The sequence below is a fragment of the Lissotriton vulgaris genome, chromosome 7 (genome assembly GCF_964263255.1).
Source record: "Lissotriton vulgaris chromosome 7, aLisVul1.2, whole genome shotgun sequence".
Classification (NCBI taxonomy): domain Eukaryota; kingdom Metazoa; phylum Chordata; class Amphibia; order Caudata; family Salamandridae; genus Lissotriton; species Lissotriton vulgaris.
This window is the reverse complement of record NC_141695.1, coordinates 1,667,572,974-1,667,600,893: the sequence shown is the minus strand read 5'-3', so window position 1 is coordinate 1,667,600,893 and position 27,920 is coordinate 1,667,572,974. Positions and strand designations below refer to the sequence as shown.

At 45.8% G+C, this 27,920-nt stretch overlaps 1 protein-coding gene across 1 annotated transcript in view; it reads left to right on the top strand.

Annotated features, from left to right (window-relative positions):
* Positions 1-17,488: 17,488 nt before the first annotated feature.
* TTLL9 (tubulin tyrosine ligase like 9) overlaps positions 17,489-27,920 on the top strand; it is an 80,658-nt gene continuing 70,226 nt past the window's right edge. Inside the window, exon 1 of the mRNA XM_086932682.1 lies at positions 17,489-17,642. Within this exon, the coding sequence (XP_086788808.1) occupies positions 17,628-17,642 (15 nt within the window). The 5' untranslated portion in view covers positions 17,489-17,627. The remainder of the gene's footprint in view (positions 17,643-27,920) is intronic.

The window sequence follows — 27,920 nt, the reverse complement described above, 5'->3', positions numbered from 1 at the left end:
TTTATACATTTATTAGTGGTTATAAAGTCAGACATATAACATACCTTGGGTTATGTAATAACTTGATCAGGTTTTATGAGATGAATGTTTTCCAGCACACGGGAAGGATGTCAAATACGCATGTGGATGCGTATTTGACATCCTTCCCGTGTGCTGGAAAACATTCATCTCATAAAACCTGATCAAGTTATTACATAACCCAAGGTATGTTATATGTCTGACTTTATAACCACTAATAAATGTATAAACTTATATATTGAGCAGGAGAGTTTTTCACTCTCTCCTTGCTTTTAAATAGGATATTTGCCATCTTAGTTCCTGGAAACTGGTGCCATCACAGTACCGAAAAAATCCTTTTAAACGGTTAAAGTCCAGAATACTAATACAGCATCTTAATATTTCGGTAAGATACAATCCTTTTTAGTTAAATCCTTATCCTTGTCCTCCTCATGCATAACCACAAATGTCAAAGAAATCGTCTTATTGTCGCAGTATGAGCTTAACATTGGCTAGCTATATACCGGTTCAATTGTGAGAAAACATAGCTTTTGACCTTGAGAAACCCATTGACAGATCCCGAATATTTATGTTTGGGTAATGAATATTTTTTGGGACTTTTGCTCATTAAAATGTTTTTTCCAACAAAATGATCATAGGTAATCACATCTAGATCCTGTTATAATATCTGGTTATACAACAGGCCATGTTGTGTGTCTTTTGTTTCAATGAGATATAAATGGATTCCTTTGTCAGTAAGCCACTCATTTGTATATACCTTGTAAAATGCATTTTAGACTTGTATTTCCCAAACGGGTTGTACAAACATAATAGGTTTTAATTGTACATAATAATTTGTAAATGTGTATATTTTTGTATATTTGTTTGTTGTGGCCCTGAAGAAGTCCTTCGGACGAAACGCGTTGGCTACTTTGTGAAGATTTGAAATAAAGAAAGAAGAGAATACATCATGGCTTATTGACATTTTTGACCTCATTGACATTGTCACTGTACATTATATGGTGTGCTGAACCGTTTTTTCAAAGGATTTCTTGTTCTTTTTCAGAGAATTTTTGCTTCCTTTTTCTCTTTTCTGCAGACAATTCCCTCTGTGTGCTTTGGGACTCCATTGCTCTCCAAACAGGTCTGCTCTGCCTCACAACACTCTTCCAACTGCCACTGGGTGTGGCTCAGGCAAGCAGGTGCAAGCAATCACTGAAACTCCCTGGTTGTGATGCCATCAGCCTGTTCCTGCATTTCAGATTCCCGTTTTTGCGATTTCTTAATTTGCGAAATTTGCAAAATAAGAAATAGCAGAAAAATCTCTAATTATTCTGCGATTTTTAAGAAATCGCTAATTTCTCGCAAAAATATACATACATCCCATTTTGCGATTCCGAAATTGCGATTCGCAAAAAATCGCAATTAAGGACTCGCAAAAAAGATTGTTGATACATCTGCTACCTGGTGTCCTAAATAGTCGACACCATCACAATGAAACCTGCACTTCCCTTCCTTCAAAGTCAAACCTGACCTTTTGAAAATATCCAACACTCTCTCAAGTCTCTCGTCATGTTGGCACCCATTCCTCCCATAAATCAACACATCATTCTGGAAACAAGACACACCAGGAACCTCCTTAAACAAATTACCCATCAATCTCTGGAAAACTGAGGAAGCCGAAGCTGCCCAAATGGCATGCGTTTATAACGGAAAGCTCCTTTGAGGTTACAAATAAAGTAATTTGCTTCAACTCTTCACACAGCTCAATTTGATGGTACGCTGCTGACATGTTGAGAGTGGGGAAAACAACATCTCCCTCTAAAGTGGATAATAACTCAGTGATGTTAGGGAGTGGCTGGCGTTCGACCCAAATATTGGAATTAAGGTTACTCAAATTGACACATAAATGTACAGACTTGTCAGACTTACGGGCTAAAACTACTGGAGTCAACCACTCCAAACTTTCAATGGGTTCGATGATACCAAACTTACACCGTTTTTCTAGCTTTAAACTTCATTCAATTCCTTTCTTAAATTGATGCAAACATGCTGTACCTTGTGTACCCTAGGCTGGGCATTCTCTTTCAAAATTATGCAATGTTTATAGCCCTCAAAACTCCCAAGACAAACAGTAAAGACTTCAGAATATCTGCTGACCCATATGTTCCCATTCATGTTGCATACTTTGCCCTGGCATGTGTCAAAGAGGCGTTGTCTGTATAATACCAGCTCGGGATGATTAGGATCAAGTATTATGTACAACCGTGGTGTGGCCAACTGCCAGTCAAGAAAGTCGCACACTAAAGGAGCTCAGCAGGAGCTCAATATAAAATCTCTGAAATCCGCCATCATCTGGTCCAAAAGAGGTGCAGCAAGACATTGCAACAATTAAGGAGACAGCAGAAAGGCAGCGACTCCACTCCGGCCTGTGAGCGGTGTATCTGAGAGGGCAGTCTCGGAGGAGCCCCTGTGGGCAACATGCAAGGGAGAGGACCTGGCCGACTCGGAGTGAGAGTAAAGTGTTGTAGCAGAGCCAGTCCTGCTCCGAAGCTGAGGGCCGCGGGTCCAGCCACTGAGGACCGTTGCCAATCCTGCATCGGAGAGGGAAAACCAGCTCGGGATTAAATGAGGTGGGAGGTGACCGGCCAACGGGCTTTTGAAGGCTTGGTCACGAAACTCAGCCAAACCATGCAGAGGGAGAGGGCTGGTGTTCCCTTCCCACTGCCTCCCCCGCTACTCACCTCAGCTGCTCCTGTTGTAGAGAAGCATACCCGACCTGCCCTGATGCAGGTAACTGACGCTGCGGTGAAGATGAGACAACAGGCACATGGCCTAGCAGTGGCTTAGGCGCCCGGAAAACGCTTGAAGCCGGAGGTAACAGTAAAGAGTGTCCTGGCCCCAGTGAACCCGGGCCAGCATCCGGAGGTTGAGACACTCCCGGCTCGGAGGCGGGGGCAGTGGAAAGAAGAACAGCAATCTTCATGGGCGACTCATCGGCCGGACTGGGTGTGATGGACCGGATCTCCCGCCAAGAACTTGTCTGGCCCCTCGCCGAGAACTTTTCTGTCCAGAGATGCTGGTGTCTTAACTCCCAAGGGGTGAGACTCATCCCTGTACGGCTGCAGCCGGTGGAGGGTCTACCTGAAACTTGGAGGCCGACTGCATGAAGAGGTCCTCGGGCCTCTTAGGGGAGAAGTCAGAGGCCCGGGATTGCGCCGATCACTGGGGGTCATTTCTCCCCCCGCCCTCTCCTCCCCTCTGAACAGCTCCATTTGGACTGACCGGCTCCAAGAAATTGGCGCTGTGGTGAGGACCAGGTCTCTGAGGGGACAATCACAGGTGGCCCATATTTTGGTGATTTGGTCTGTTAGTCTAATTTGAAATTCATGTCCTTCTGTACTTAATGAGACATTAGGATAGCTTGTAAGAGATCCCAACAGGATTTCCAGTTTAGACCCCTAAGTTTGTTTGTTGTATATGAAACAGAGAAGCAGACAACAGCGAAGACTGGGAGGCACATGGCAAACACATGGTTAACTAAAATGGATGCCACAAACAAAATGGCTTCAGCTCATGCTAACAGTGATCTCTGCCAATGTTCCACAATATCATGTGCCACATTACTCCCTACCCAGTTAATTCTTTAACAATGTGCTTACTAGCACCTTGACTCCAAATAGTCCAGGTCTTCCCACATAAGGAAGCAAAGGAATATTTTCAAAACTTGATTACCCAAGAGCACACAATTTCGCCAAATGGAAAACCGGGTTTGACAACTATGTATCCTGGTCCCACGTTCTAACTGGTCCACAGGACCGTTTTTTTGTGGCTTGTTTTTATAGAGAAGTTGCACAGTATGATACATTACATGCAATCCCACATGACAACTGTACATTAGAAAAGGACAGGTAGCATCTCCCAGGCAACAATAGAGTGCAGAACCATCCTGCTTTTGGGCCAACGATACTAACCAAGGATCCCATCTCAATAATGTCATATTATAAGATGGACAGTGTCTCGTAACCACACACGGTGCATTATACAGGGTTTGAATCACCCAGAAAAAAAGATAAACCATCAATACCTGTGGCAGCAGACGTTGCAGGTCTGGAAAGTCTACGAGCTAGCCAGGATGAAGAGAAACAGGAGGTGGGTTCCCGAGTCCTCAAGGGGGGGTTAACAGTCACCCCCGTACAAGGAGTAACCAAAGTGAGTGGGGCAGGAAGTGCAGGGCCCTCCCGTGCACCGAAGGTCACCACTTACCCAGTGCCACGTATGTCCTGCAACACTGGACCACATCTGGGGTGCCTGTGATTCAGGTGGCAAGGTCAAGAGCTGCCCTTTCAGTGACATTTCAGTATGTTGTGGCCCTACCCAGCTTTAGGACTACACTGTTTATTGCCACCATATTTAGATGGCGTAAAGCTGAGATTGGATGACAAGTATCGTAATTCCATCGCTAAAACATACCCAATGGATATATATCTTGTGGTAATAGGCGGTCCCTGGGCAGTATGTGGTGCATACTAATAATTACCCTTGTTGTTTCAGTGCGTAAGGCTGTTACATTAATTTTGGATATCAGAGGTTATTATTTTCTAAATGTGTCTCTCAAAAGTTGCAATAACAAGCACTGAAGGCTTTTACCAGGAGATGGTAACAGGATCTGAACTCAAATAAAGTTTGAATAGTAATCGGACCCGTTATGCTTACTCTCCGATGAGTCTGACTGAAGTATATATCTTTTGATGCCCCAATTTAGAAGAGTGGGGTTTAAAATTAAAAAAAACAAATTGTGCTAAGGACAAGTCAAAAAGGACGCTTTTCACTGACTTTATCCCCAAATAATCTCATATATTATTAACTGAATGACTTGTGCTTAACACAGTGCACTTTTCTCCTTCCAGCCCACAATAAACAGGCAAAGAAAATCACCATTTTCAAATCATCCAAGCACCAGGAAAACGTTCATCTTGTGAATTATTCAAATACTCATCCTTAAATCATCAGGAACAGACGCATCTTTTGAAGGGGTCAGAGACTCATTTTCAAGTCATCCTTAAGTCATAGAAAGCAACCACAATTTCAGAAGTAATTACTCATTTTCAAGCCATCTTGAGACCATCTGGAACAGTTTTTAAACTCTGTTGTTTACTTTAAAAGGCTTGATGATGTCTGATAAGGTAAGAATGACTTCTAAGGTTGTTAGATGATCATCCAATGACTCTAAAATGGCTTCTAAAGGAATTTGTGATAGTACTCCTTACATGCCAACAGATCTGATCCAGAAGGGAGACTCCCTATTTTTTATGCCCAAAAATGGCTTTACTTTAGCTTCACCCGCTTAAAATTTCCTCCTCTTCAATGTAAGTCAATGGAGAACATCAATTCTCCTGATTTTTTTTCTAAATCTCCCTCTTACCAGGTCCAAAATGTTGCAAAGTATGACACCTCAATAAAAGTCTTCTGGTGTCTACAAGTGCAGCGCAGCGGTCGATGTACGAAAAAGTATGGGAACTGCGATGCTGTGCACAATGGGGGCTGGGTAAGTCAGTGTGAAGGCAGGGTCAAAGATGTGGCTAAAACACTAAATATTCTGTAAGCCTTTTCGGCCTTTCAATTTCGTGTAACTACATATAAAATAATGCAAAGCTTAAATGAAAAATAAATGAAAGTTAAATTAATCAATGGAAAATGCAAAATTGTACAATATGAAACCTCTATTAGTTAATGCACTGCAGAGGTCTGTGTCTGTAACCAGAAAGCCACAGAATTGAATCCAGGTTGATGCAGTGGAGAATAGTAACTTGTGTATGTTTAGTGGCAGAAAGCACTGTGAATATGTAAGTCATTGTTTTAAATTTGCATTACACACAGAATAAGATAGGCCGCTACCAAATGTACAACAAGCATTTGTAATGCAATAGGTCTCGCATTTAAGGACGTTTGAGCTATTGGCATTATGAATGACAATGCCTTTTATTTATCTGTTTTAAAAACCAAAACATAAAAGTAAAAAAAATCATTTACAATGCCAATAGCTGCAACTCTCGTTAATGCGAGACCTATTGCATTGCAAATGCTTGTTTTTCTGATACTGTTATTTTACGTTTTAGTAGATATTTCAGGGAACTGTTCCTTTTGGCTTTTTTTTCCTCACTGAGCCCTGATGATGGCCTCAGAGACTAATTTACGTAGAGTGCCCCCCCCCCACCCCTTACTCACCTGCTAAAGCCCTGGCCCTCGCCCCTCACGCTAAAGCCCCGCCGCCCCCCTTCCGCGTAGTATACTATTAACTATTGACTTACCTTACTCCATCAGTGTCCTGCTGCTGGGCCTGGCTCCCCTTCCGCTGTTCCGGTTGAATACCAGGAAGAACGGCAGTGCGCATGGCGTACTGCTTGAAGGCATCCCTGGCCACATTTTTATCTACCACTCCTACTTATGCACCAGTTTTAGCAGGTAAAAAGATTCTGATTTTAATGTTCGCAGACAATATGCTTATTATTTCTAAAACTCCTAGTGGGTTACAGCATGCACTGTGATGTTTTGAAAATTTCAGTTTTTTTTACGGGGCTTAAAAATTAACGCAGCAAAAACTAAGTTTATGACTTTTAACCAGCATAGATTGTTCAACGGTATTATGGTAATGGACAGGTTACGCAGAAATCCACTGAGAGTATATCGTGGTGAAATAATTGTTCCCATCAGATTACCAACATGTACCGCCCTACATCATTTGGGATCCTTCACCCCCTTTGTCTTCTTTTTAATGGACAGGTTACTCCTTGGACAGGGGGACGCATTTATCTACTTAGGTATCACCCTGCAGAAGGAATCGAGACGGATGCCACATATTGACACCATGGCACTAAAGCACCGTCAATTAGCTGACGTCCAAAGAAACTAATTTAAAACATCCCTGTCCAAGCCTCTTAGTCTGGAGCTGCAGATTTATAACACAAAGGTGGAGAGCTCAGTCCCATACAGTGCTGAATTATGGGGCTTCCAGAAACCACACAGCTAGCCATATCAGAGAATAGGTTTCTCTGAATGACTACAAGCTTACCACAAAGCACCCCCTCGCTACCTTTGCGGAATGACCTAGGCAAACAAGCCCTGGCAGATCTAGCTAGGTTACGCCCTATTCTATACTGGTGTAGAATCTGGTGCACACCGGAATTGGTTACCTTTGCAGAGGGTTTCAAGGATATCATTGATGACTATCATTTTCATAAAATTAGTTGGCTGCATGATACCAGAAATCTCCTGGCCAGAATGGGTCTGTCGCATATGTGGGAAACCCCATTTAGCTCCCAGTTTGCAACAAGGGACTCAACCAAGGAAAGGTACTGGAAACTGATCGAACACGATGCAATTAGAAGAAAGGCTTGTACATCGTTGATGGGGAGCTATTTACAAACAAACCCATGGTCGAGCTTTGAGTATTACTGGGATGCAATCTCAAAGCCTCTTGATTGTAAATTGTATTTTCAATTTAGGGAGGGCTGTCTACCACTAAAGTCTTTTAATGCCAAATGGACTACATCAGGTGACAACAAATGCCCTATTTGCACTAACCTAGAAGAAACCTACTTGCATGTATTGTTCGTCTGCCCCGCCTATTCCGGTCCCCGAAAAGTATGGTTGGCGCAGACATGCAGGAACAGGGGCCCGAGATCATGTAGTGTTGCCTTGAGAATTCGGTGCATTGATCCATCACTGTGCTATGCAATCCCAGTAGCAAAGTTTTTAAGATGGATGTGGTCTATAAGATCTCAATTATTGACTGCCAACAATTGAACTTAGAATTATGCTACTTGTGGATGTTAAAGAAGTCTTTTAACATTGCCTGTGGTAATTAGTAATGATTTTAATGTTCAAGCCATGAAATGACATCATAACTGATTATGCTCCTCCTCGTTAGACTTTGTTCCATTACAATATATTGGGACAAACTGGTTTTATTTATGCCTATTTGCACATATTTTATAATATTTTACATTTCTATTTTTATTGTTTTAATGGTATTTTATGTTCAATGCTTTTATGGCATGTATTGTCGAATAAAGCTTCTTCTTTGTTGTTGTTGTGGTTGGCTTGTACTTTGCATTCTGGGACTGGTAGTTCTGTTTATTCCCCCCCCCACCCAAAAAAATCAAGACTTCAAGTCCCAGAGTGCAACCCACCATGCTTGGATGTGGTACTGAAAAATGAACGTCAGAATGTGAAAGCTCTGCGTACGCACTGCAGACATGCTACCTGTCTTCAAAATAAAACATTACTATATTGCTGCTTGTTGGGAAGGCTCCGCGTTTAAAGCCCTGTGCTTTCTGCTTATAAAATATTATTTTCAGATATCTTGAGGCCACCTGGTTGAATGCAAACAAAGAGTAGAACGCGGAGAAAGCACGGCCAAGTTAAATGAAAGTCCAGACTTGGAAAACGGGGGTCCCCTCGCCGTTTAAGATTGTAGAAAGGGCCTCGTCTCTTGTGTGTAGCGTGAATTAGGAGGGATTATCCAAGGGACGGAGAATAAGACCCCAAAGGGGTGCTGCCGCCTCTCAAAGAAGCTATCGTTGATTGACATGTTTTAAATAAAGTGCTCACATTTTTATGTAGGTGATCTGAAAGCTATTTTTATCTTGAAGGAATGGCCTTGCTGTTGGTGCCCCAGCCCTCCTGACACTGATGAAGGTGTGTCACGCTACTTCCGCAGCCACTTGTTGGGAATAAAAACAAGCTGGGCTCAGGGGTGTGACTGTCCGCACTGTGCACAGCATCCTCTGGGCTCTGCTCCACCCCGGGTTTTCTGACTCCCTATGGGTGCCTTGAAGGGCAGGTCACATTCTGTAAGGTTAGTGCTCGTTGCTTCAGGATGCGCTACTCGAGGCAAAAGACAGGGGGCGCTAGAAAAGCGTGACATTGCATTTCAGGGAAATGTACTGAACTGTTAGGTGAACCTGCTTTGCGGGACACTTGGGAGGGCTGGTGGCGTGTCTGCTGCCCTGCATCAAGTGACATTTCTTGCATGGGGTCACTATTGTATTAAATTGTAAAAGGCGTGCCATGAACGCCCACAGCTAGTAGTGCCATAATCCATAAAGTTACAACTGCACTTATCTTACCAGGTAGGGGGCGACCTCCATGACTAACAGCCTAAAAAGCCAATCAGATCTCAAAGAACAGTTACGTCCTCAGAGGCAAGTGCTGGAGTGGAGCAAGAAGACCCACATTTACACAAAGCACCTCGTGACACTCATCACGCAATGCTGCTTGTAGTCAGCATATGGTGCCCCCTTGTGGTGCCCTAAAACATTGCCCAGCAAATTTAGATGCAATATTTCAGAAGTTTTGCAGTTTAACTGCACCTGTGCACAGTAATGTAATGTAAATTTAGGCAATTGCATTTCTAGCTCTTACTACTCTCGACGGGGCGTTGAGGCGCTTTAAAGTAATGTACAAGGGAGATGATGTTCACTGTAATCGAACCAAGCTAAAAAACGGTTTGCAGAATTTGTTTCTGCAACTTATTTTTAGTGACCCTGACACACACTGACCCAAAACTTCTGTTCCTCACTCAGACTTGAAAACGGTAAACACTACACATTTTGCAAAGCTTTCTGTAGAGCTCTGCGCAGATTCAGGGGAAAAATAAATGTTCAACTCCGTACACCACTAGATTGATCAAACTGACATAAGTAAAGGTACCTTTTCCCAGTTCCCCCTTCCCTCCCACGCCAGCCAGCCCCCCATCCCCACGGGTCTGGTGCGTTCATGAAGCGGTCCATGGTTTCTGGTTTCTGCTGCTAATTGCTTGCACTGAGCCCTGCTGGCTGGGAGTTGGCTCATGAAAGACATGGAAGTTGCTTCTCTGTTGCTTGTACCCGCAGAGGCTTGAATAAATCACAGTTTGAACGTACGTTGTGGGGCCCCGTCTCACTTCTGCTCACTGCTCACATGGACCCGGGTCTGTGCTGGGTACACTAGTGTCATACAACAGTAAAAATATCACTCACACGTATGTGCAAAGCTGTGTCTTTTCCAAATTAAAGTTTGCTGTTAGACTATCAAAACTAGCCACTAGATGGCAATTTAACCCCACACTAATAATCAGCATGAACTAAAAATGAACAAGCGCACGGTGGGAGCATGTGAAAGCTACCATCGCTAGACAGGAGACGCCAGAGAGGAGATGCCATGCGCGTGCACATCGCCTGTCCCTGCGGGCACATGGTTTGTCTCCCTTAGCTAGCAAAACCGACAACAATAGTCTCGCCAAGGCGAAGCAGCACATGCGCTGCGTTCGCTAGGCGAGACCTAAAAAGGACACACAGTATAAGATAGGCTACTAAAAAATTTGCTAAAATGCTTAAGATAAAAAAGCACATACCTTACAGCTAAGCTGGTAACTTCCTTGCAAAACCACTAAAAAACAAAATATCTGTGTCATCAGGAATTCAAGTGTTTCTACCAATTAAAGCCAATACCGACTTCCAAAAACCCTTTACATTTGTAGATTAACAAGTTGTGCACATTTACATTTCTTTAAGGCAAGCAGGCTTGTAAAGGATGTTGAGATGTAAAAACTGTGTTGTAAAGGCATGCATTGTAAATGTATGCGTTGTAACGTCATACATTCGTCCTACCATACTGCAGAGTTGAGAATAAAGGATGTTATGCACTTGATGTTGGTGTATCTTTTCACAACAAAGTTGGTGACGGGCTCAACTCTGTAAGAAACAGTGTGCAAGGCTAGCCTGAATGAAGGTGAAGAAATGCTTGCTGGTGAAACTGTGTTGGGAGTAATTATGTGAAGTAACGATGAACAAACTGAGTATTAGAAGAGAAGAGTGTGTTGTGAGTGGAAAAAATCAGTAACACATAGAAAAAGACAGTGGAAGGTGAAAAAGATATAGAAAAGAAGGATCAAAAGACTTTTGTCACAACTACAAAACATTATAGTAAGGTCCATCAGGTCAAGGGGGTTTGTGTTGTTTCTGACATGGAAGTCATGAGCATTTGATGAACAGTAAGAAATGAATGGCAAGAGCTCAGAAGTGCTTGTATTGTGGATTTATAAGGAACTATGCATGTTCTTGTAGGAAAGAATACAGTGTATGTTGGAGTCCCAAAGAGAGTTGACATCAGATGATGAACGGTCAAGGGTGGAGAATGCCATATTAATGGTGAAGAATGTAGTCTTAGATATTGAAAATAATTTTAGGAACAAACCCAGATGTGAAGTGGAAGTGGCAGGCATACCTGTGATTCTGGTAAGCAGATTTAGGGTCACCATTCACCATCATTAACTTGGACATGTGGAAGAAAAGGTTTGAAAGGCAGATAGGTGAGGCGTTAAGGAAATCTGATATAAATCCAGAAAGCTTTACATGGGAAGCAATACCAATGTTGGGTTTCAGTGATGTTTCTTTTAAATTCAAATGCTGATGGGCACACGGTAGTGTGTATGTGGTACAGTATGGACCATGTGTACTAGGTTGGAGAGACCAAATAAGTTTGGATATCATCTTAACCTCTTCGCCGCTAATGACAAGGGTAACTCGTCATGGAGTTTCCATTGATTTCAATGGAAATTACATGGAAGAGCCAGAAGAGCCATAGCATCCAAGTGGTTAAATCCTAACAGCGAAGACCAAGTGCTAGTGATAAATGAAGGGGACAGTGTGGATGAGATAATACGCAAGGAATTCAGTGAGGTATTTTCTGGAAAGATTGGCTTGTTGAAACGATTTAAACAAGATTATAGCTAAGGAGAAGGCTGTACCAGTAAATTAAAAACTAAGGAATGTTCCACTGGTTCTGAGGAACAAAATGGAGAAAGAGTTTTCCAGATTGGAGGAGGCAAGGATAATAGAACGTAGAGAGTCATCAGAATAGATGTCTCCAGTAGTTGTGGCCAGGAAGTCCAATGGCAAAATAGATTGTGTATGGACTTAAGAGATGTAAATTGACAAATTCCGGTGGACAAATTCATGTTACCCAAAATTAGTGAGTTATTGGCCAAAAGCCAAAGCATGAAATGGTTTTCAACTTTGGTTTTATCATCGGCGTACCATCAGGTTCCCCTACATGAGCAAAGGCGGAAAATAAGAACTCTCATTACACCATAAGGATGTTTTCAATATGTGAGGATGCCATTTGGCTGGTGTCGGCACCCTCATTTTCTCACAGGCTGATGGGCGTAATTTTGAGGTATTTTCAGGACAATGGTTTGATAATGGGCAAAAACAGAAGGGAACATGATGAGAGATTGAAGGAAGTTATGAAGGTGTTAAAATTGAAGGGGTTGGCAGTTGTTTGCAAAATCAAGTCACATATTTCGGACATCTGACTGGGAGAGAAAAATTTGCACCAAAAAAGAGTTACTTGCAGTGCTAAGGGAAGCTCCAGAACTGGGAGAAAACTGTGTGAGGGCACTCTAAAGAATTACATTTGTAATGTGAGTCACATTCATTGGTTTGATCCAGATTTATGTAACATTCTGAATGTGGTTGCCAGTGGAAAGGGTTTGGGCGCGGTGTTCACGCTAAAGGAGGAAGGAGAAAGAAGCCTTACTCAGATAGAAGAAGTGTATTCTGTAATAGAGGGAGAGAGATTTGCTTGTGTGTAGGGTATGGAGCATCTCTGGGCATTTGTATGGGTCACCGAGTTCAATATAAGAACGGACCAAAAACCTTTGGTATCTTTGCTTACAATTGAATTCTTCATGAAGGCGTACGTCTACAAAAATTGCCCGGCTTTCTATGCAGTTGCAAGGTTATAATTATCAGATAAAATATATTCTGAATGTTAGAATGGAGAGCTTGAGGGTTCTAGAGGGTTGCAGTTGAATGGGGAGGCTTGGACAAGGAAGGTGCTGTTCCTGTGATGTCCTTCCATACTGCAGTTCAGAATAAAGGAAGCTATACACTTGATGCATACATGCCAACATTTAAGGACGGGGACATGGGAGATTTAAAATAAAAAAATCGGGAGAATGAAAATTCCCCATTAACTTTTATTGTAGAAAATGCAATTTTAGGCGGGAGACAGCTAACATAAGGCTTGAAAAATCGCTAATCTCCCGCCTGAATCGGGTCTAGTATTGGAATGTATGTTGATGTTGGTGTATCTTTTCGCTATAATGTGAAGCGTTCCAATAGCTTTGGTCGAATTTGAGCGATATAAAACTGCAACAACAAACAAGCATTTGCAATGCAATAGGTCTCGCATTAGGAAATTTTGAGCTATTGGTATTGTAAATGACAAATATTTTATTTATGTGTTGGTTTTGAAAATAGCAAAATTAATAGCTTTGTCATTTACAATGCCAATAGTTTTAACTTTTGAAAACGTGACACCTATAGCATTTGTAATGCAATATGTATTGTATTTACATGACTTAGATGTATTAATATTACAAATAACGATGGCTTTTATTTTTTTGGATAATTAATACTTAAATAAAAGTTATAGTAATTTATAATGGCAATAGCTTAAACTTTTGTAAATAACTTATGTTCAGTGTATTTTATTGTGATGAAAATCCAAGAAAAGCAGTGAAATATTAACATCTTTTTGTGACATTTGTAATAAAGCTTGAAACATTGAGAGAACATATTAGAACCAGTTGTTGTTGAATGGTTGCACAGAGTGATGCTGTGGCATTCAGTGGTGCTGAGTGATGCTGTGGCCTTCAGTGGTGCTGAGTGATGCTGTGGCCTTCAGTGGTGCTGAGTGATGCTGTGACCTTCAGTGGTGCTGAGTGATGCTGTGGCGTTCAGTGGTGCTGAGTGATGCTGTGGCATTCAGTGGTGCTGAGTGATGCTGTGGCATTCAGTGGTGCTGTGGCATTGAGTGGTGCTGAGTGATGCTGTGGCGTTGAGTGATGCTGTGGCATTGAGTGATGATGTGGCATTGAGTGATGCTGTTGCGTTGAGTGATACTGTAGCGTTGAGTGATGCTGTGGCATTGAGTGGTGCTGTGGTGTTGAGTGGTGCTGTGGTGTTGAGTGGTGCTGTGGCGTTGAGTGGTGCTGTGGTGTTGAGTGGTGCTGAGTGATGCTGTGGTGTTGAGTGATGCTGTGGCATTGAGTAATGCTGTGGCATTGAGTGGTGCTGTGGTGTTGAAGGATGCTGTGCGCTGAGTGGTACTGTGTTGTTGAGTGGTGCTGTGGCGTTGAGTGGTGTTGTGGTATTGAGTGGCACTGTGGTGTTGAGGGGTGCTGTGGCATTCAGTGGTGCAGAGTGATGCTGTGGCACTGAGTGATGCTGTTGCGTTGAGTGATGCTGTGGCGTTGAGTGGTGCTGTGGTGTTGAGTGGTGCTGTGGTGTTGAGTGGTTCTGTGGCATTGAGAGGTTCTGTGGCATTGAGTGGTACTGTGGCGTTGAGTGGTGCTGAGTGATGCTGTGGCGTTGAGTGGTGCTGAGTGATGCTGTGGTGTTGAGTGATGCTATGAGAAGGTAATAAGGAGGATAGATAGAGAGTAGGAAAGAGAAAGGAGAGAAGATGGGTGAAAGAAGGGTTGGCGTGGAGATGCAGAATGGTGAGGTGAAAGATCAGTAAAGGGGTGTTGGACAGCACACATACCATCTGATGTACATATACATTGCTCTAAAAGGTTGTGCCGATTGCTTTACTAGGATGGCTTAGCATATGGGCACTTGACCCAAGAGAGGGGCGCTCATTAAATTCACCTATTATAAGTTATTGGGTAGACCAGCATGCCATTCACTATACATAAGTTCTTTTGAATATTTGGGTGCTACGATACTGCCAAGGTCACAGGTTAACATAGCCAAAAATATGTTTGTTTAGACAGCACGACTTTACCATGCACTGTCAGCACTGCTTAGCACTGGGCAGCTTCCCATGAAGAACATGAAATTACATCAAGTCAAGGTAAACTATAGTGCATGCTCAGAGTGATTAAAAAAGTGTTGCCAAATCTCATATTCGTGCCATGAGTGAGATCAAACGTGACTCTGTGAGCAAACAAGCACTTTGAAGCATAACTCAATGTGTGTCTAAGTCTGGAGCTCCCAATTATTATGAGCTACATTAACTGTCCAAATGTTGTGCGCAGTGTGTGTGAGTGAGAGACAGGGCCGGACTGGGAACCAGAACCGGCCCTGGCAAAGTGCTCGGCCAGCCCCCCTCCGGGAGGAGAGGGGAGGGGGGAGAGGTGCGACCGCATTCTGTGACAGGGCCGGTTTTCGGCCGTTTTTGTTACAGGGACGTTTTTGCAGCATAACGACCCTGTAACAAAAACGGCCCCAGGGGCCCAAAACCGGCCCCCAACCATGCGGCCCACCGGGGAATTGCCCGGTGCCCTCAACGGCCAGTCCGGGCCTGGTGAGAGAGTGTGAGAGAGAAAGAGTGTGTGTGTGTGTGTGTGAGAGAGAAAGAGTGTGTGTGTGTGTGAGAGAGAGAGTGTGTGTGTGTGAGAGAGAGTGTGTATGTGTGTGAGAGAGAGAGTGTGTGTGAGAGATAGTGTGAGAGAGTGTGAGAGAGAGTGTATGAGAGAGAGTGTGTGTGAATGAGAGAGTGTGTGCATGTGAGAGAGAGAGTGTGTGTGAGAGAGTGTGAGAGAGAGTGTGAGAGAGTGTGAGAGAGAGTGTGAGAGAGAGAGTGTGAGAGAGAGAGAGAGTGTGAGAGAGAGAGAGAGTGTGTGTGTGAGAGAGAGTGTGTGTGTGAGAGAGTGTGTGTGTGAGAGTGATTGTGTGAGAGAGTGTGTGAGAGAAAATGACATCTAGAATTTCCTGACTGTAGCGTATTTTACTTTGACAAAACCAAGCAAGTGCAAAAAAACGTAATATTGGTAAAAAATATAATATGCTCAAGATTATTTTACAATGTGGTGGCATCATGACGCCAGATGTAAGGGGCTAGCTATCGATGATCGAACTGACACTCTTACGTTGGTTAAAAATGGACCGTGTTAGCAAGTGATGGAATTCTGGCCTTTACGTTGTGGGCAGTTGTCAGCTTTTCGAAGCGGCTGAACCACCGGCTTTATTTAGAGCCCTTTGCAATCCCCCTGTATGCAGTACCTGTTCCTCACGTGCAGGTGGCAGTACACATCTATGAAACTGCACAGGGAACTAGACAGTGACAGAAATGTATAAAGGAAAGTTTGATTCCAGAACCGGGCTTGCAATAGTTATACTGAATCTTTGTGTGTTTAACTTGTCCATAACCCCGCTTCAGTAAAAGCAGCAGTGCACGTCACCCCATTTGCTTCTTTTTTACTGCTGAGCTTCTTACCCAACCTTTAATTTAGTCAAGGCGCACTTTAACGTAAATTCATTTTGAAAGGGCTTTTTGACAAGTATTCACTAAAGGCGAAGGTTGCCTTGTGCGAAAGTGTGTGTATCGCGTTAAGTTTAAAACTGTACCCACCAGCACTGACAGTGTAATTGTTTAAGTTCATGGTTTCTCATACCTCCGTGGTGGGCGGCGAAAGTGGGGACCCAAATATTATGGAACTTTGTTGGTAATTTTGGGCATGGAAGTGGCGACGTTTACAACTCCGTCAGGCGCATAAGTTGGTTGGCTTGCTGAGCAGCAAATTTGACACAAAAGAATGCCTGTGCCACGAGCACTGTGAGGGGGCTGGGCAAGCATGCCAGCATTCACAAGCAGATGGTCCTGTTTATGACCTGCGGCGGTCGTGAAGTCGCTGGTGGCAAATGGACTCAAAGCGGCTGGTCGCTTTGATGTTCTTGGCTTGTCTTGCTTGGTGGGGGAGCGGGTTTCTGTGCAAGCGCATTTCTCACATGAACCGCTTGGAATCCGCAGTGTTCATGAGTGTTGTTTCCCCTTCAATAGTTCAGAGCTATAAATAACTCGACCTAAAAACCTGAACAACAAAATCATCGTAGGGGAGAGGATATGGCATAACATCCAGAACGGCCAACTTTGGTGCTGGAGAACCAGGTTCGACTCATTGCATGGGCACAACAAACATCATACCTACCAAAAATGAACGCCTCCTTGTATTATGTAAGTTCGCGCTATATAAAAACTACAAAAAAATAAAAAATCTGTAGGTGTAGGTGTTCTACTACTTAGTTCGCAAATAGGATCAGCGGCTTTGCGTCTGCATTAAAATTATAGAAGTCTTGATTGTTCTTCTGAATTTAAATCGTGTTTCGCGCTATTCGTATTAAACGCATTCCTTAAGCATTTAGACATACATAAGGGACAGAAGCATTATTAGATTCGGAGTAATAATGTAAACAGCGGAACTATTCCACGATGGCGTCCAAATAACGATTCCAGAATGACCTCAGCTTACCGAACCGCCCTACGGGACTACCATTCTACCGTTCCAAGATGGCCGCCACCCTCTTTTCCATGATGGCTCCGTATCGTTTCAAACACTTGAGCACACCTCCATTCAATTAGTAATGAGAGCGTTTCATGCTGGCGGTCGTGTTAGGGGTATAGATATCAACGCTGAATACAAAATATATCTCTCCCCGCAGACATTGGGGATTTACCAGCCCGTCATGGAACCTGCGACGCTCACACTCGTGAAGTCATTTCTGGAGCGTCGAAGGTTGCTATGGTGACAGGGATACAAGATGTCTGTGAAGCCATGAGAAGCCAAAACGAGGGACATGTCCAAGAATCGGGTGAGAACTACTGCATTTTTCTTCTCAAAGGAACACTAAAACGTATTCACCAGATAAATATGGCCAATTTCCCCTCAAACCCCAGGCCACTCTTCTCAACCCCTACGAGCAGCACACATAACCCAATAACACAGCCACCCATAGCATTTAAAAGCTCATCATTCAAGAAACCGCCTCAGTTTAAAAACAGCCCGACTGCCTCAGTGACCCATGCAACCACACCCCTCTCCAGGTAGCACGTCTGCTAAGATTCCACGCCCTAGCAGAGAAATAACCCCCAAGTTCCCCACTAAACAGATCAGCTTACATATAGCATTGTTCGGTTTCACTTAAATCCTATTCCGGCTCTCCACGTCAAGAAGAATCAGAGCATCATAAATTCCTAATTCGTACCGGAGAAACACTCAAAAGGGACGCATTCCTTTTAAGAGTTTCTCTTTGGAAACTCAAACGCACTTCCATCATATTGTGGGGTGCGAATGCAGGTGGGATGGCTAGAAGCAGCATCACATGTATTAACGTTGCAGGAAGTGACACTACTTGTGGCGCTGTCATGATGGCACTGAGGAGGTATTGTATTTGAGTGAAACATCTATGTAGTGCTTCATATCCTTGACGAGTCCTCAAAGCTGTCAAGTTTTCCATCTGCGCCAAATTGGAAGTGTGTGTTTGGAAAGGTGTTTGATGCACTGTGTCCTGTGTGCGAGATGTTGGTTGAGGTAAAGGAGGTTCTAAAACAAGAACTAAGCGTGGTGCAGGTGTGTTGCACCGCATATGAGTCAGAATCTTGTGTTTATAATAATGGGAAGGAGTTGGAATGTTGTTAAAGTCTTAGTACAGTAAGTAGGGGTACTTACCAAACCGCATTTGTAAAGTGCGACACTGTCACCCCTAGCGGTATCTGGGCACAGTTTCTCTGTCGAAGAGCCAGGTCTTGAGTCTCTTTCTGAAGTCTACGAATGAGAGGACTATACAGAGCTGGAGGGGAAGGTCGTTCCAGGTCTTGGCAGCGATGTAGGAGAAGGGGAGACCTCCGCTGCTACGGATTCAGGGGGTCTGTGTGAGAGCGAGTGAAGAGGGAGAGAGAGGATGTAGCCTTACAGCTAGACCTGCTGACTTTGGAGCTGGGCTACTGGGCTCAAGCCTCGGCGTCTGCTCGGCATCCTGTGATTCTAGGCAAATCACTTAATCTCCCTGCACCTACGAAAAAATGAATGTGTCCTTGTGCAACATAACTGGTGCTCATGTAGAGCACTCCTATACCTTTGGGTCGAGTTCGCACTATATAACTTAAAAAAAAAAATGCAGGTGTCTAGAGGGTTGGTGGACGTTCAGTCGATGGTTGATGATGTCCTAGGTCATGGAGGGTTTTGTAGGTGTGCATGAGGATCTTGAACTGGCATCTCTCGTGGATGGGTAGCCAGTGGAGGTCTCTTAGGTGGGGGGTGATGTGGGCTCGTTTGGGGAGGTCCAGGAGTGGTGTGGCTGCAGCATTCTGTATAGTCTGGAGTCTTCTGAGGAGCTGGGTGGGGATGCTGGCGTAGAGGGAGTTGCTGTAGGCGAGGATGCTGGTGTCAAGTGCCTGAGTGAAGGTCTTTCTGGTGTTGGCTGGGATCCATCTGAAGATTCTGTGGAGCATGCAAAGTGTGTGGAAGTAGGAGGAGGCGACTGCGTTGATCTAGAGCTGCCTATTTCTGGCTTGTACTACTTGCAAGGACTCTGGTAGTAGTGGCTGAAATGAGTGATGGTGATGCATAGATGCTGTCAGTGGGCAAGGTTGAGTAAAAGTTGCCAATACATGGCCCTTGGTAATGAATTAATTACTTACTGACACTGTTCCCAATAAGGTGCGCACGTGCGCACACAATGGTCACCCGGAGTGCGCAGTGTTCTGGATTTAGCGGGCACACTGCATCCATGCGAGACCATTCACGCCGCTGCTTTTAAAACGCGAGTGGAGCAAAATATGGCATTTCCTGGTTGCGGGGGGCAGCAAGAGACAATGGTGACACAAGGGAGTGGCAGGTAAGTGTCTTCCTTACCGCCTGTGGGGGTAGGGAGGACTGGCATTCACTTGCTGCATACATTTTCCTAATAGTGCACAGCTGCGGGCTGATGTGGGCCTTTGAGATAGTATTCATGTTAATTGCAGCGCATAATGGCGCTGTAATTAACATGAATACTATCTGAAAGGCCCACATCAGCCCCACAGCCGCTCACTATTAGGAAAATTCATGCAGAAAGTCAACCAACTCGACGTGTGCTTTCAGAATCCTGAAAGCACACGTCGTGTTGGTTGACTTTCTGCATTTCTTTTCTTTTTTTTTTTGAAAACCTTTATTGTACCTTCATTACAATTACACAGCAAGTCGCCTACAATCCCGAGGGGCCGGCCGCTAAAATAGAAGAAATAGCAGTGACAGCCATGCGGAAATGAAGTCCATACGTTAAAGAAGCTACTGTAGTGAAAAGGCTCATCACGAAACTAATTGAAGGTCATTAGTCAAAATCACATTTCAAAATAAATGAGGTTTTCATTTTTTGTTTTTTGAGAAGAACCAAAAGAACAAAACAGGAAATCACATTGCGATCATTGAGGAATAACATTGCAGGTTAGCTGTGTGAAAGATCCGTAGGACAGTATAAGTTGCCATGTGTTATCTAGGGATCTCATGCGGAACGGGGAAGGGCTGTCCACCCCCCACATCTCTACCCAAATGGTGTCCCTATCACTTCTTCTTCCCCCCTTCATTCCAACCCTCCCTCATCATCCGATTCCAACGGATCATCTTCTGGCAGCGGATCGCAGATGTCGCCACGGTATTTATTCCATGGGGACCACACCTTATTCCACTTACCTGGACATGCATGGCTCAAGTACACCGCCCTTTCAGTTATCATTGTCCTGTCCATATGCATGCACCACTGTGACTTTGTTGGAAGTTCCACCGCCCCCCAACGCTGTGCAATATCCCGCTTTGCCACAATCATTCCTAACGTTACCCAAAGTCGACCATGTCTGGGCAGATCTGTCGGTTCCCACACGTTTAGGAGACACCGCCTTGGCTCTGGGAGGATCGAGATCTCTAGTGCCTGGGATACAGTACGCAGAACCTGCCGCCAGTAATTTTGTATGCGTGGGCAATCCCAAAACGTATGGAAAAAGGTGCCCTCTTCCCCACAGCCACGCAGACAAAAAGGGTGTGGTGTTCTGTGGATGCGGTGTAGCAGTGTTCTTGTGTAGTATACCCTATGAAGAACCTTTAGCTGGACAAGTCTCAGTCTAGCCGAGATGCCCACCTCCTTTGGGGACGCCAGAGCCTCATTCCACTCGTGTTCATCTAGGGCGCCCACCTCCTGTTCCCACCTCTCCTTCAGGGGAGCCATAGGATCTGGCGAGTTGTTCATGAGCTTACGATATGTCAGTGAGGTTGCTCTTTCCACCATAAAGTCAGTCAGGAGGCGATCCTCTAGCGGGGAGGACTCAGGAAGAGTTGACCCAGAGGGGATGGCCGAGAGCAGGGCATGACGAATCTGCACGTATCGATATGATTCGTGTGGCCCCAGGTCATATATGTCCCTCAGGCGGGTGAATGAAATAACGTCACCTCGTTCCCACATGTCACCCACCGTGGATATGCCGATGGAATCCCAGAGGGAGAAACCCTTGCTTTTTCTCAAGGTGCCCAAGGCGCGTGCATCCCAGAGCGGGGTGAGTTTGGTGATTTTCCCCTTCCAGCCTAACGCAGCTGTCGCCGCGTACCAGGTTTCCACAGTGAGTCTAGTGGGCCCTGAGAGGAGTCTCATTTTTCTCCGGTCATAGAGTGGGGCAAGTATGTTGTTAATGCCCAGCTGTGCCCTGTCTGCTTGAAATGCCGGATCAGACTGCAGGGCGTGCAGCCATTGGTTAATAGGTCTAAGTTGTGCTGCCCAGTAGTACAAGTGCAGATGCGGCAGAGCAATGCCCCCATCATACCAGCCCCTACAGAGTTTAGCTTGAGCTATACGTGCCGGCCGATTGCCCCACAATAGCCCCGAAACCACCGCTGCAACCTTCTTGAAGTATCCCGCCGCCACCGAAAAGGGCGTATTATCCAGGATATACAGAAAACGGGGCAGCGATTTCATTTTATACAATGCTGCCTTCCCCAGCATAGTCAGTGGCAACCCCGCCCAGAAGTTGGCGTCTTGCTTGAGGCGCTCCAGTGGTGGCACTAAATTTAGTCTCTTAAATTCTAGTGGGTCCCTCGTAACATGGATCCCTAAATATTTAAAAGAGGAACCAGCCAGTCTCAAAGGGCAGTCCGGTCTGAGCGTCGGGATCTGGCCTGTCAGCACGTACATCTCCGATTTGCTCCAATTTATGGTGTAACCAGAAACCTTGCCATGCTCGTCGCACAAGTTCAAAAGGGCAGGTACGCCATGCTCGGGATCTGTCAAATACACCAGCATGTCGTCCGCATAGAGGGACAGGCGGTCTTCCCATCCCTCCTTCCATTGTATCCCCTTGAGCAAGGGAGTTTGTCTTATGCGATTAGCCAGCGGTTCCAGGGTTAGTGCAAAGAGCAAGGGAGACAGAGGGCAGCCTTGCCGGGTGCCCCTTCCAAGCGGAAACGTGCGCGAAATGTGGCCATTTGCTACTACGTGTGCCACAGGCGCCGCGTAGAGCAGCTTAACCCATGATATGAAGTTTGGGCCAAAGCCCATGTGGGACAACACCTCGAAAAGGTAGACCCACTCCACCAGGTCGAAAGCCATCTTCGCGTCCAGGGCCAATATAACTGCGCTGTCACTAATCTGGTCCGCTCTCGCCAACACCCCATGAACCCTACGAAGATTTAGCGCAGTGTTTCTATGAGGCATAAACCCCGATTGATCTGGGTGGATAAGATCAGGCAGGTGAGCTAGCAGCCGGTTGGCCAGGAGGTTCGCCAAGATTTTGCTTTCTGCATTCAGTAGAGAGATGGGGCGGTATGAGGAACATTCCTCCTGAGGCTTGCCGCGTTTTGGTATAGCCACGATCGTGGCCGCACGCTGGTCCAGTGGGAGCAGCCCCTTCCCACGGCATTCCTCGTACATGTTGAGTAGGTAAGGACAAAGATCCTCAGATCGTGCTTGATACCATTCCACCGGAATGCCGTTCGGACCGAGGGCCTTTCCAGGCTTGAGCCCCCCTATAGCAATCCGTATTTCGTCGGCGGTTAATGCCGCATCCAGGTCGGCCATTGCCTCCGGTTGCAGAATCGGGATATCTATTCCGCTCAGTGCACTCTGGGCCATGATCGAGGTCACCTCTCTCTCTGGAGTATACACCCTCTCGAAGTGGGCCGCCAGCGCCTCCACTACCTGTTCGGGGTTAGTCAGCATCGCACCATTCGCATCCTTCACCTGTTGAATCCCTCTGGAGCTACCCCCTCTCTTGTCAAGCCAGGCCAACATCTTTCCCGCCTTGTCGCCTACATCGTATCGATTCTGTGTATCAGTAATATGTCCCTGTACTGTGAGACGTGCATGGTCTGTGTACAGTCGCTGTTGGAGTGCAAGGATATGCGCCGTGTCCTCAGTAGGGTTAGCCTCGTGTGTAGTTGTGGCTGTGCGCAGTTGGAGCTCAAGTGTAGACTGTTCAGCTGCTTGTTCTTTCCTATGAGCCGCAATGGAGCTTATAGCCTGCCCTCTTAGCACTGTTTTGTAGGCCTTCCAGAGAACCTCGGCGGATGCCACAGTTGACACATTCTCATCAAAATATTGCTCCGTGGCCCTCTGAAGAGCCTTCCTGACTTTTGGGACTTTAAGGTAAGATGCCTGAATAGGGTATATGCGGTGACGCGACTTTACCTGGGTGGAAATGGTGAGAGTTACCGGAGAGTGATCAGAAATGCCTCTGGGGTGTATGTCCACAGTGTCTACTCGCTGTAACCCCTCCCCCAACGCCAGAAAGTAATCAATGCGGGAGAGACTGTTATGAACCGTGGAGTGGAACGTGTATTGTCTGACCTGAGGGTGAACATGACGCCAGATATCTACCAATCCCAGTGCGTCTAGGAACCGCTGGAACCGGGAGGGTCCCCCCGGCAAAGCAGTCACCGGAAATCTATTGAGCTGTGGATCCCCCGCTGCGTTAAAATCCCCACTCACAATTACATCACTGTCGGGAAGAGATAACAAGAAATCACCCAGGGCTGGAAGCATTACTGAATGGAGGGACGGCGGAACATATACAGAAACCACTGTCAAGGGACGACCGTCCCACTGCCCCACCACCGCCGCGAATAATCCCTGATTATCGGTTTTCGTACTCAGTGGAATAAAGTGTGAGGATTTTTTAATCAGGACACCCGTGCCCCCGATGAAAATTCCGAATGTACAATCATCCTATACCCCCTCCTATCTAAGGCCTTTGTAGCCCCTCCCACCAAGTGAGTTTCTTGCAAGAGTGCTAGTTGGGGTTTGTGTCGCTTCATTTCGGTTAGCACTAGGCCACGTTTCACCTTGTCCCCTAGGCCCCTTACGTTCCAGGAAAGTATCCGAAGGGCGGAGCCACCAGACCGCGCCCCATCCTGCCCCGCGGCATTGAGTTGTTCATCCGCCATTTTCAATCACACTACCACACAAGAACCGTCTAGAAAGAATCAATCGTACCTGCAATAACACCATTTTAGTAGCAACACACAGTTCAGTGCTTGATCGACTTAGTGAATTTCCATTGAACAAGAACCAAACCCCCCCATCCCTTCCCACCCTGCCTCCCTGCTTAACGGACCTACAACTGCCCGCCACCCCAACTTAGCAGAGCGCTTAACCCATCCCACAAACAGAGTACTTGCACGTCGAGGGAGAGTGTCCCCCAAAGCAGGCGGCTCCCTTGCTGCCCTCGGGATGCCCAGTCCGGCGTCCACTAACGACGTAGTTGAGTAACCAGAATGGGAAGAAGTCCAAACATTTCACGGCCTGCTGACCTTATTTGCCCCCTGCAGCTCCGGGCAAGTCTTGTGTCGGCGATGCACTCGCACTCCTTCCAGCCGAAGTCTGTGAGCCGGGCCGGCTGTCGTTTTGGTGCCTGTTGCGCTGTCGGCCAGACGTGCGATCCACTGTGCGCCAGCCCTCCAGCCAGTCTCTTGCTGCCTCAGGGGAGTCAAAAAACCAAACCTTCTTGTCGGCCACCACCCGTAGCCGGTCCGGGTATAGCATAGAATACGGCAATTCCTGTTCACGTAATGTCTTCTTCACTTCCAGAAAAGTTCTCCTCCGTCTCGTAACCTCCGCTGTATAGTCCGGAAAAAAGGATATCCGCGAGTTTTGGATCTGGATGGGTGGTGCCACTCTGGCCGCCTGTAGGATCGTATCACGGTCCCTGAAGTTAAAGAGTCTCGCCAGGATCGGACGCGGGAGGGCCCCCGGCTTAGGTGTTCCTCCGGGTACCCTATGGGCTCGTTCAACCGTGAAGAAGTTAGAGAGCCCCTTGGGGGCCAGCTGATTTTTTATCAAATCCTCCACATACAGGTCCATGGCCCCTTTGGTTTCAGATTCCGGGACCCCCAATATGCGGACGTTATTCCGCCGGGAGCGTCCTTCATGGTCGTCCAGTTTGTCTTTAAGCAGTTTATTATCAGCCTGCAGCTTCTCCATTGCGACCTGTAAATCTGAGACATCCTCCACCAGCGATTTAGCTACCACCTCCACCTGCTTCACTCTTTCGCTCATCTTCTGGAGGTCTGCTCGTATCAGGGTCACCTCGGTAGCAGTCGCGCCCACCGTTGCTTGTACTTGTGCCAGGGCGTGTAAGACATCTTCCAGGGTAGCCTTCTTAGCCCCTTCACCTTCCGTGCCTTTGCCCACAGATTTGCGCTGCTCCGATTGGGAAAGTGCCTGTTTATCATAGGCGAATTTATCGAGCTTAGCCTGAGTGGTGGTTTGTCGGAGCCCCTTCCCCGCCATTGTGGTCGCTGTCAGTGCACTCCCGGTGGATGGGTAGGCAGGCCGCCCTTGTTCAGCGGCGCCTAGTCTTCTTGGCAGGCAGACACACCAGATATAGTTTGCGAGTCAACAATGGCGTCTAGGCCCGTCAGCAGCGAGTCCGTACCAGCACTGGCGGACGAGATGTAAGATGGCGGCGACTACGCAGTTACTTTCGAACTTCAGTTACAATTATCGCCGCTGTTGTCCACTGTATTGCCTTGGCGTCGGAGAGATAGAGCCAGCATTTGAGTGATCGAGAAGGCTCTGCCAGTTAGAAGTTCCGCTGGCGTCGGTATGTGGTCGCTGCGGGCACTTCCGCTCGGTCGCGCCGGCGATGGTCCACTTCCGCCCGGATAGAACTCAACGCAACCACCGCGGCTGCACTCGTGCCACCAGGCCGCACTCTGAGGCCAGTCGAAGCAGGTCCTTTCTCCCGTTCCCGGGGCGTGAACGCACCCAAATTTCTCCTGCAGCCGTCGTTCGGTCACCGGACCCGGGGCACCCCTTCAGGGTTCGTTGTTGAGCGGATAGGCATGCGGATTGATGCGGGAAGCCGCCACGCTACGGGAGCCTCTCTAGTTTGCTGCCGCCATCATCGGCTGCTAGCCACGCCCCCCCTGCATTTCTTTTCTTAATAGTGCGCCGTTGCGGGGCTGATGTTGGCCTTTGAGATAGTATTCATGTTAGTTGCAGCGCCCATGTGCGCTGCAACTAACATGAATACTATTTCAAAAGCCCACAATCAGCCGCGCACTATTAGGAAAAGGAATGCAGAAAGTCAACAAGCACAACTTGTGCTTTCAGGATTCTGAAAGCACACGTCATGTTTCAGACTGCATTTCTTTTATTAGTGCAGGGCTGCAGAGCTGATTGAAGGCCTTTGGTAGTTTTATATAGCGTTAACTCGATCCGAAGGTATCGGAGCGCTTTACATAAGCACCAGTTGCATTACAGACACACATTTATTTTTAGGCTACCTATACTCTAGTGCTTCAACACCATCTATTACTTTTCCTCATACTTGTTTTATTGTGCCCTCTTCCCTGTGTCTCCTTTTTATGGCAATTTAGTTTTGTAATCCTTTAAATATTCTGTGCCGCACCCTCTCCAATGATAGGCCAAGCTCTCCTGCCCTGCATGGATTAATTATGGCACCAGCAATCACTGTGTCATTACCCTGCAGTGACCAGCTATCACCCATCGCAAGCATGTAACACAAAAGAAGAGAGAGAGAGACCATTATTGGCGCTAGGCTCTTGCTGCTTATTGTCATATGTTTGAAATAGAGATATCTTGAGGCCTTCCATATTTAAGGAGGCAAAGGCACAAGCCATTTATACAACTTTCCAAAAGGTATAGGATATTTAAATCAGAACCTTTTGGTCTTCTACTTTTCAATCCCAAAACAAAGAAAAAATGAAAACGCAGGACAGTTTTTATTTAAATGAAGTTGTTGTAAAGCGGATGCTGTCTTTATTAGCTTTGCAGGCAGAATGTGGATCAATATATTCATCTAATTTTAAAAAGCATATATGTTAAGTTTTTTAAGAACAAATAAAATGTGCCTTGAAAATACTATCACATATTTGTCCTGCAATAAAAAACATGGGTAAATACAAACATTACTTGTAGTTTGGATTGGGAGCTTTAAAATCATCTATGTGAACTGTTTTGATGTTTTACCCTAAATCCTGTGCAGCAGGTGGTTTGGATCTTGGCATGTGCCAACCGCTATACTTTCATAAAGGGGTAGAATGCAGAAACCAGAACTCGTACCTCAACGTTCTAACCTGAAACTCAATTAGAGCCCTAGCAGAAGGCAACAAACGGTGTTGCTAGTGCTTAATTTGAGACAGTGGTTGCAGGAGTCTAGGGTTTAAAACATACTGGAGTGGTTGTCTTTACTAATAAGAATATATTTCTACCCAAAGCAACCCTTTTTACCATCATTATAGTGAAAGATAAAAAAACCCATAACTCTTTAACCTATACCATGCAGTTTGCAAGCAGCTCTTTGACACTTCATACACATTTTTGTAACAGCCATATTAACCCTCTGTACTACTTTATGACGAGTCAAACCTGCAACTAGACAAACCACTCTCTCCAGCAGAAATATAAATCAGGGTAAACCTCCTTTACCTCGTAGTCTCAACAACAGCCAGCCTTTGCAAACTATTCGCTACCCCAACTTCGACTTTGCCACAAGTTACTTTAACCCAGAAGTTGTTACGACGACTTGCTGTAGGGAGCTCGTTTTTGGACTGGTGACAAACTATCTCTGACGGGAAAGCAAGACATTACTCTGTAGCTTGCACTTCA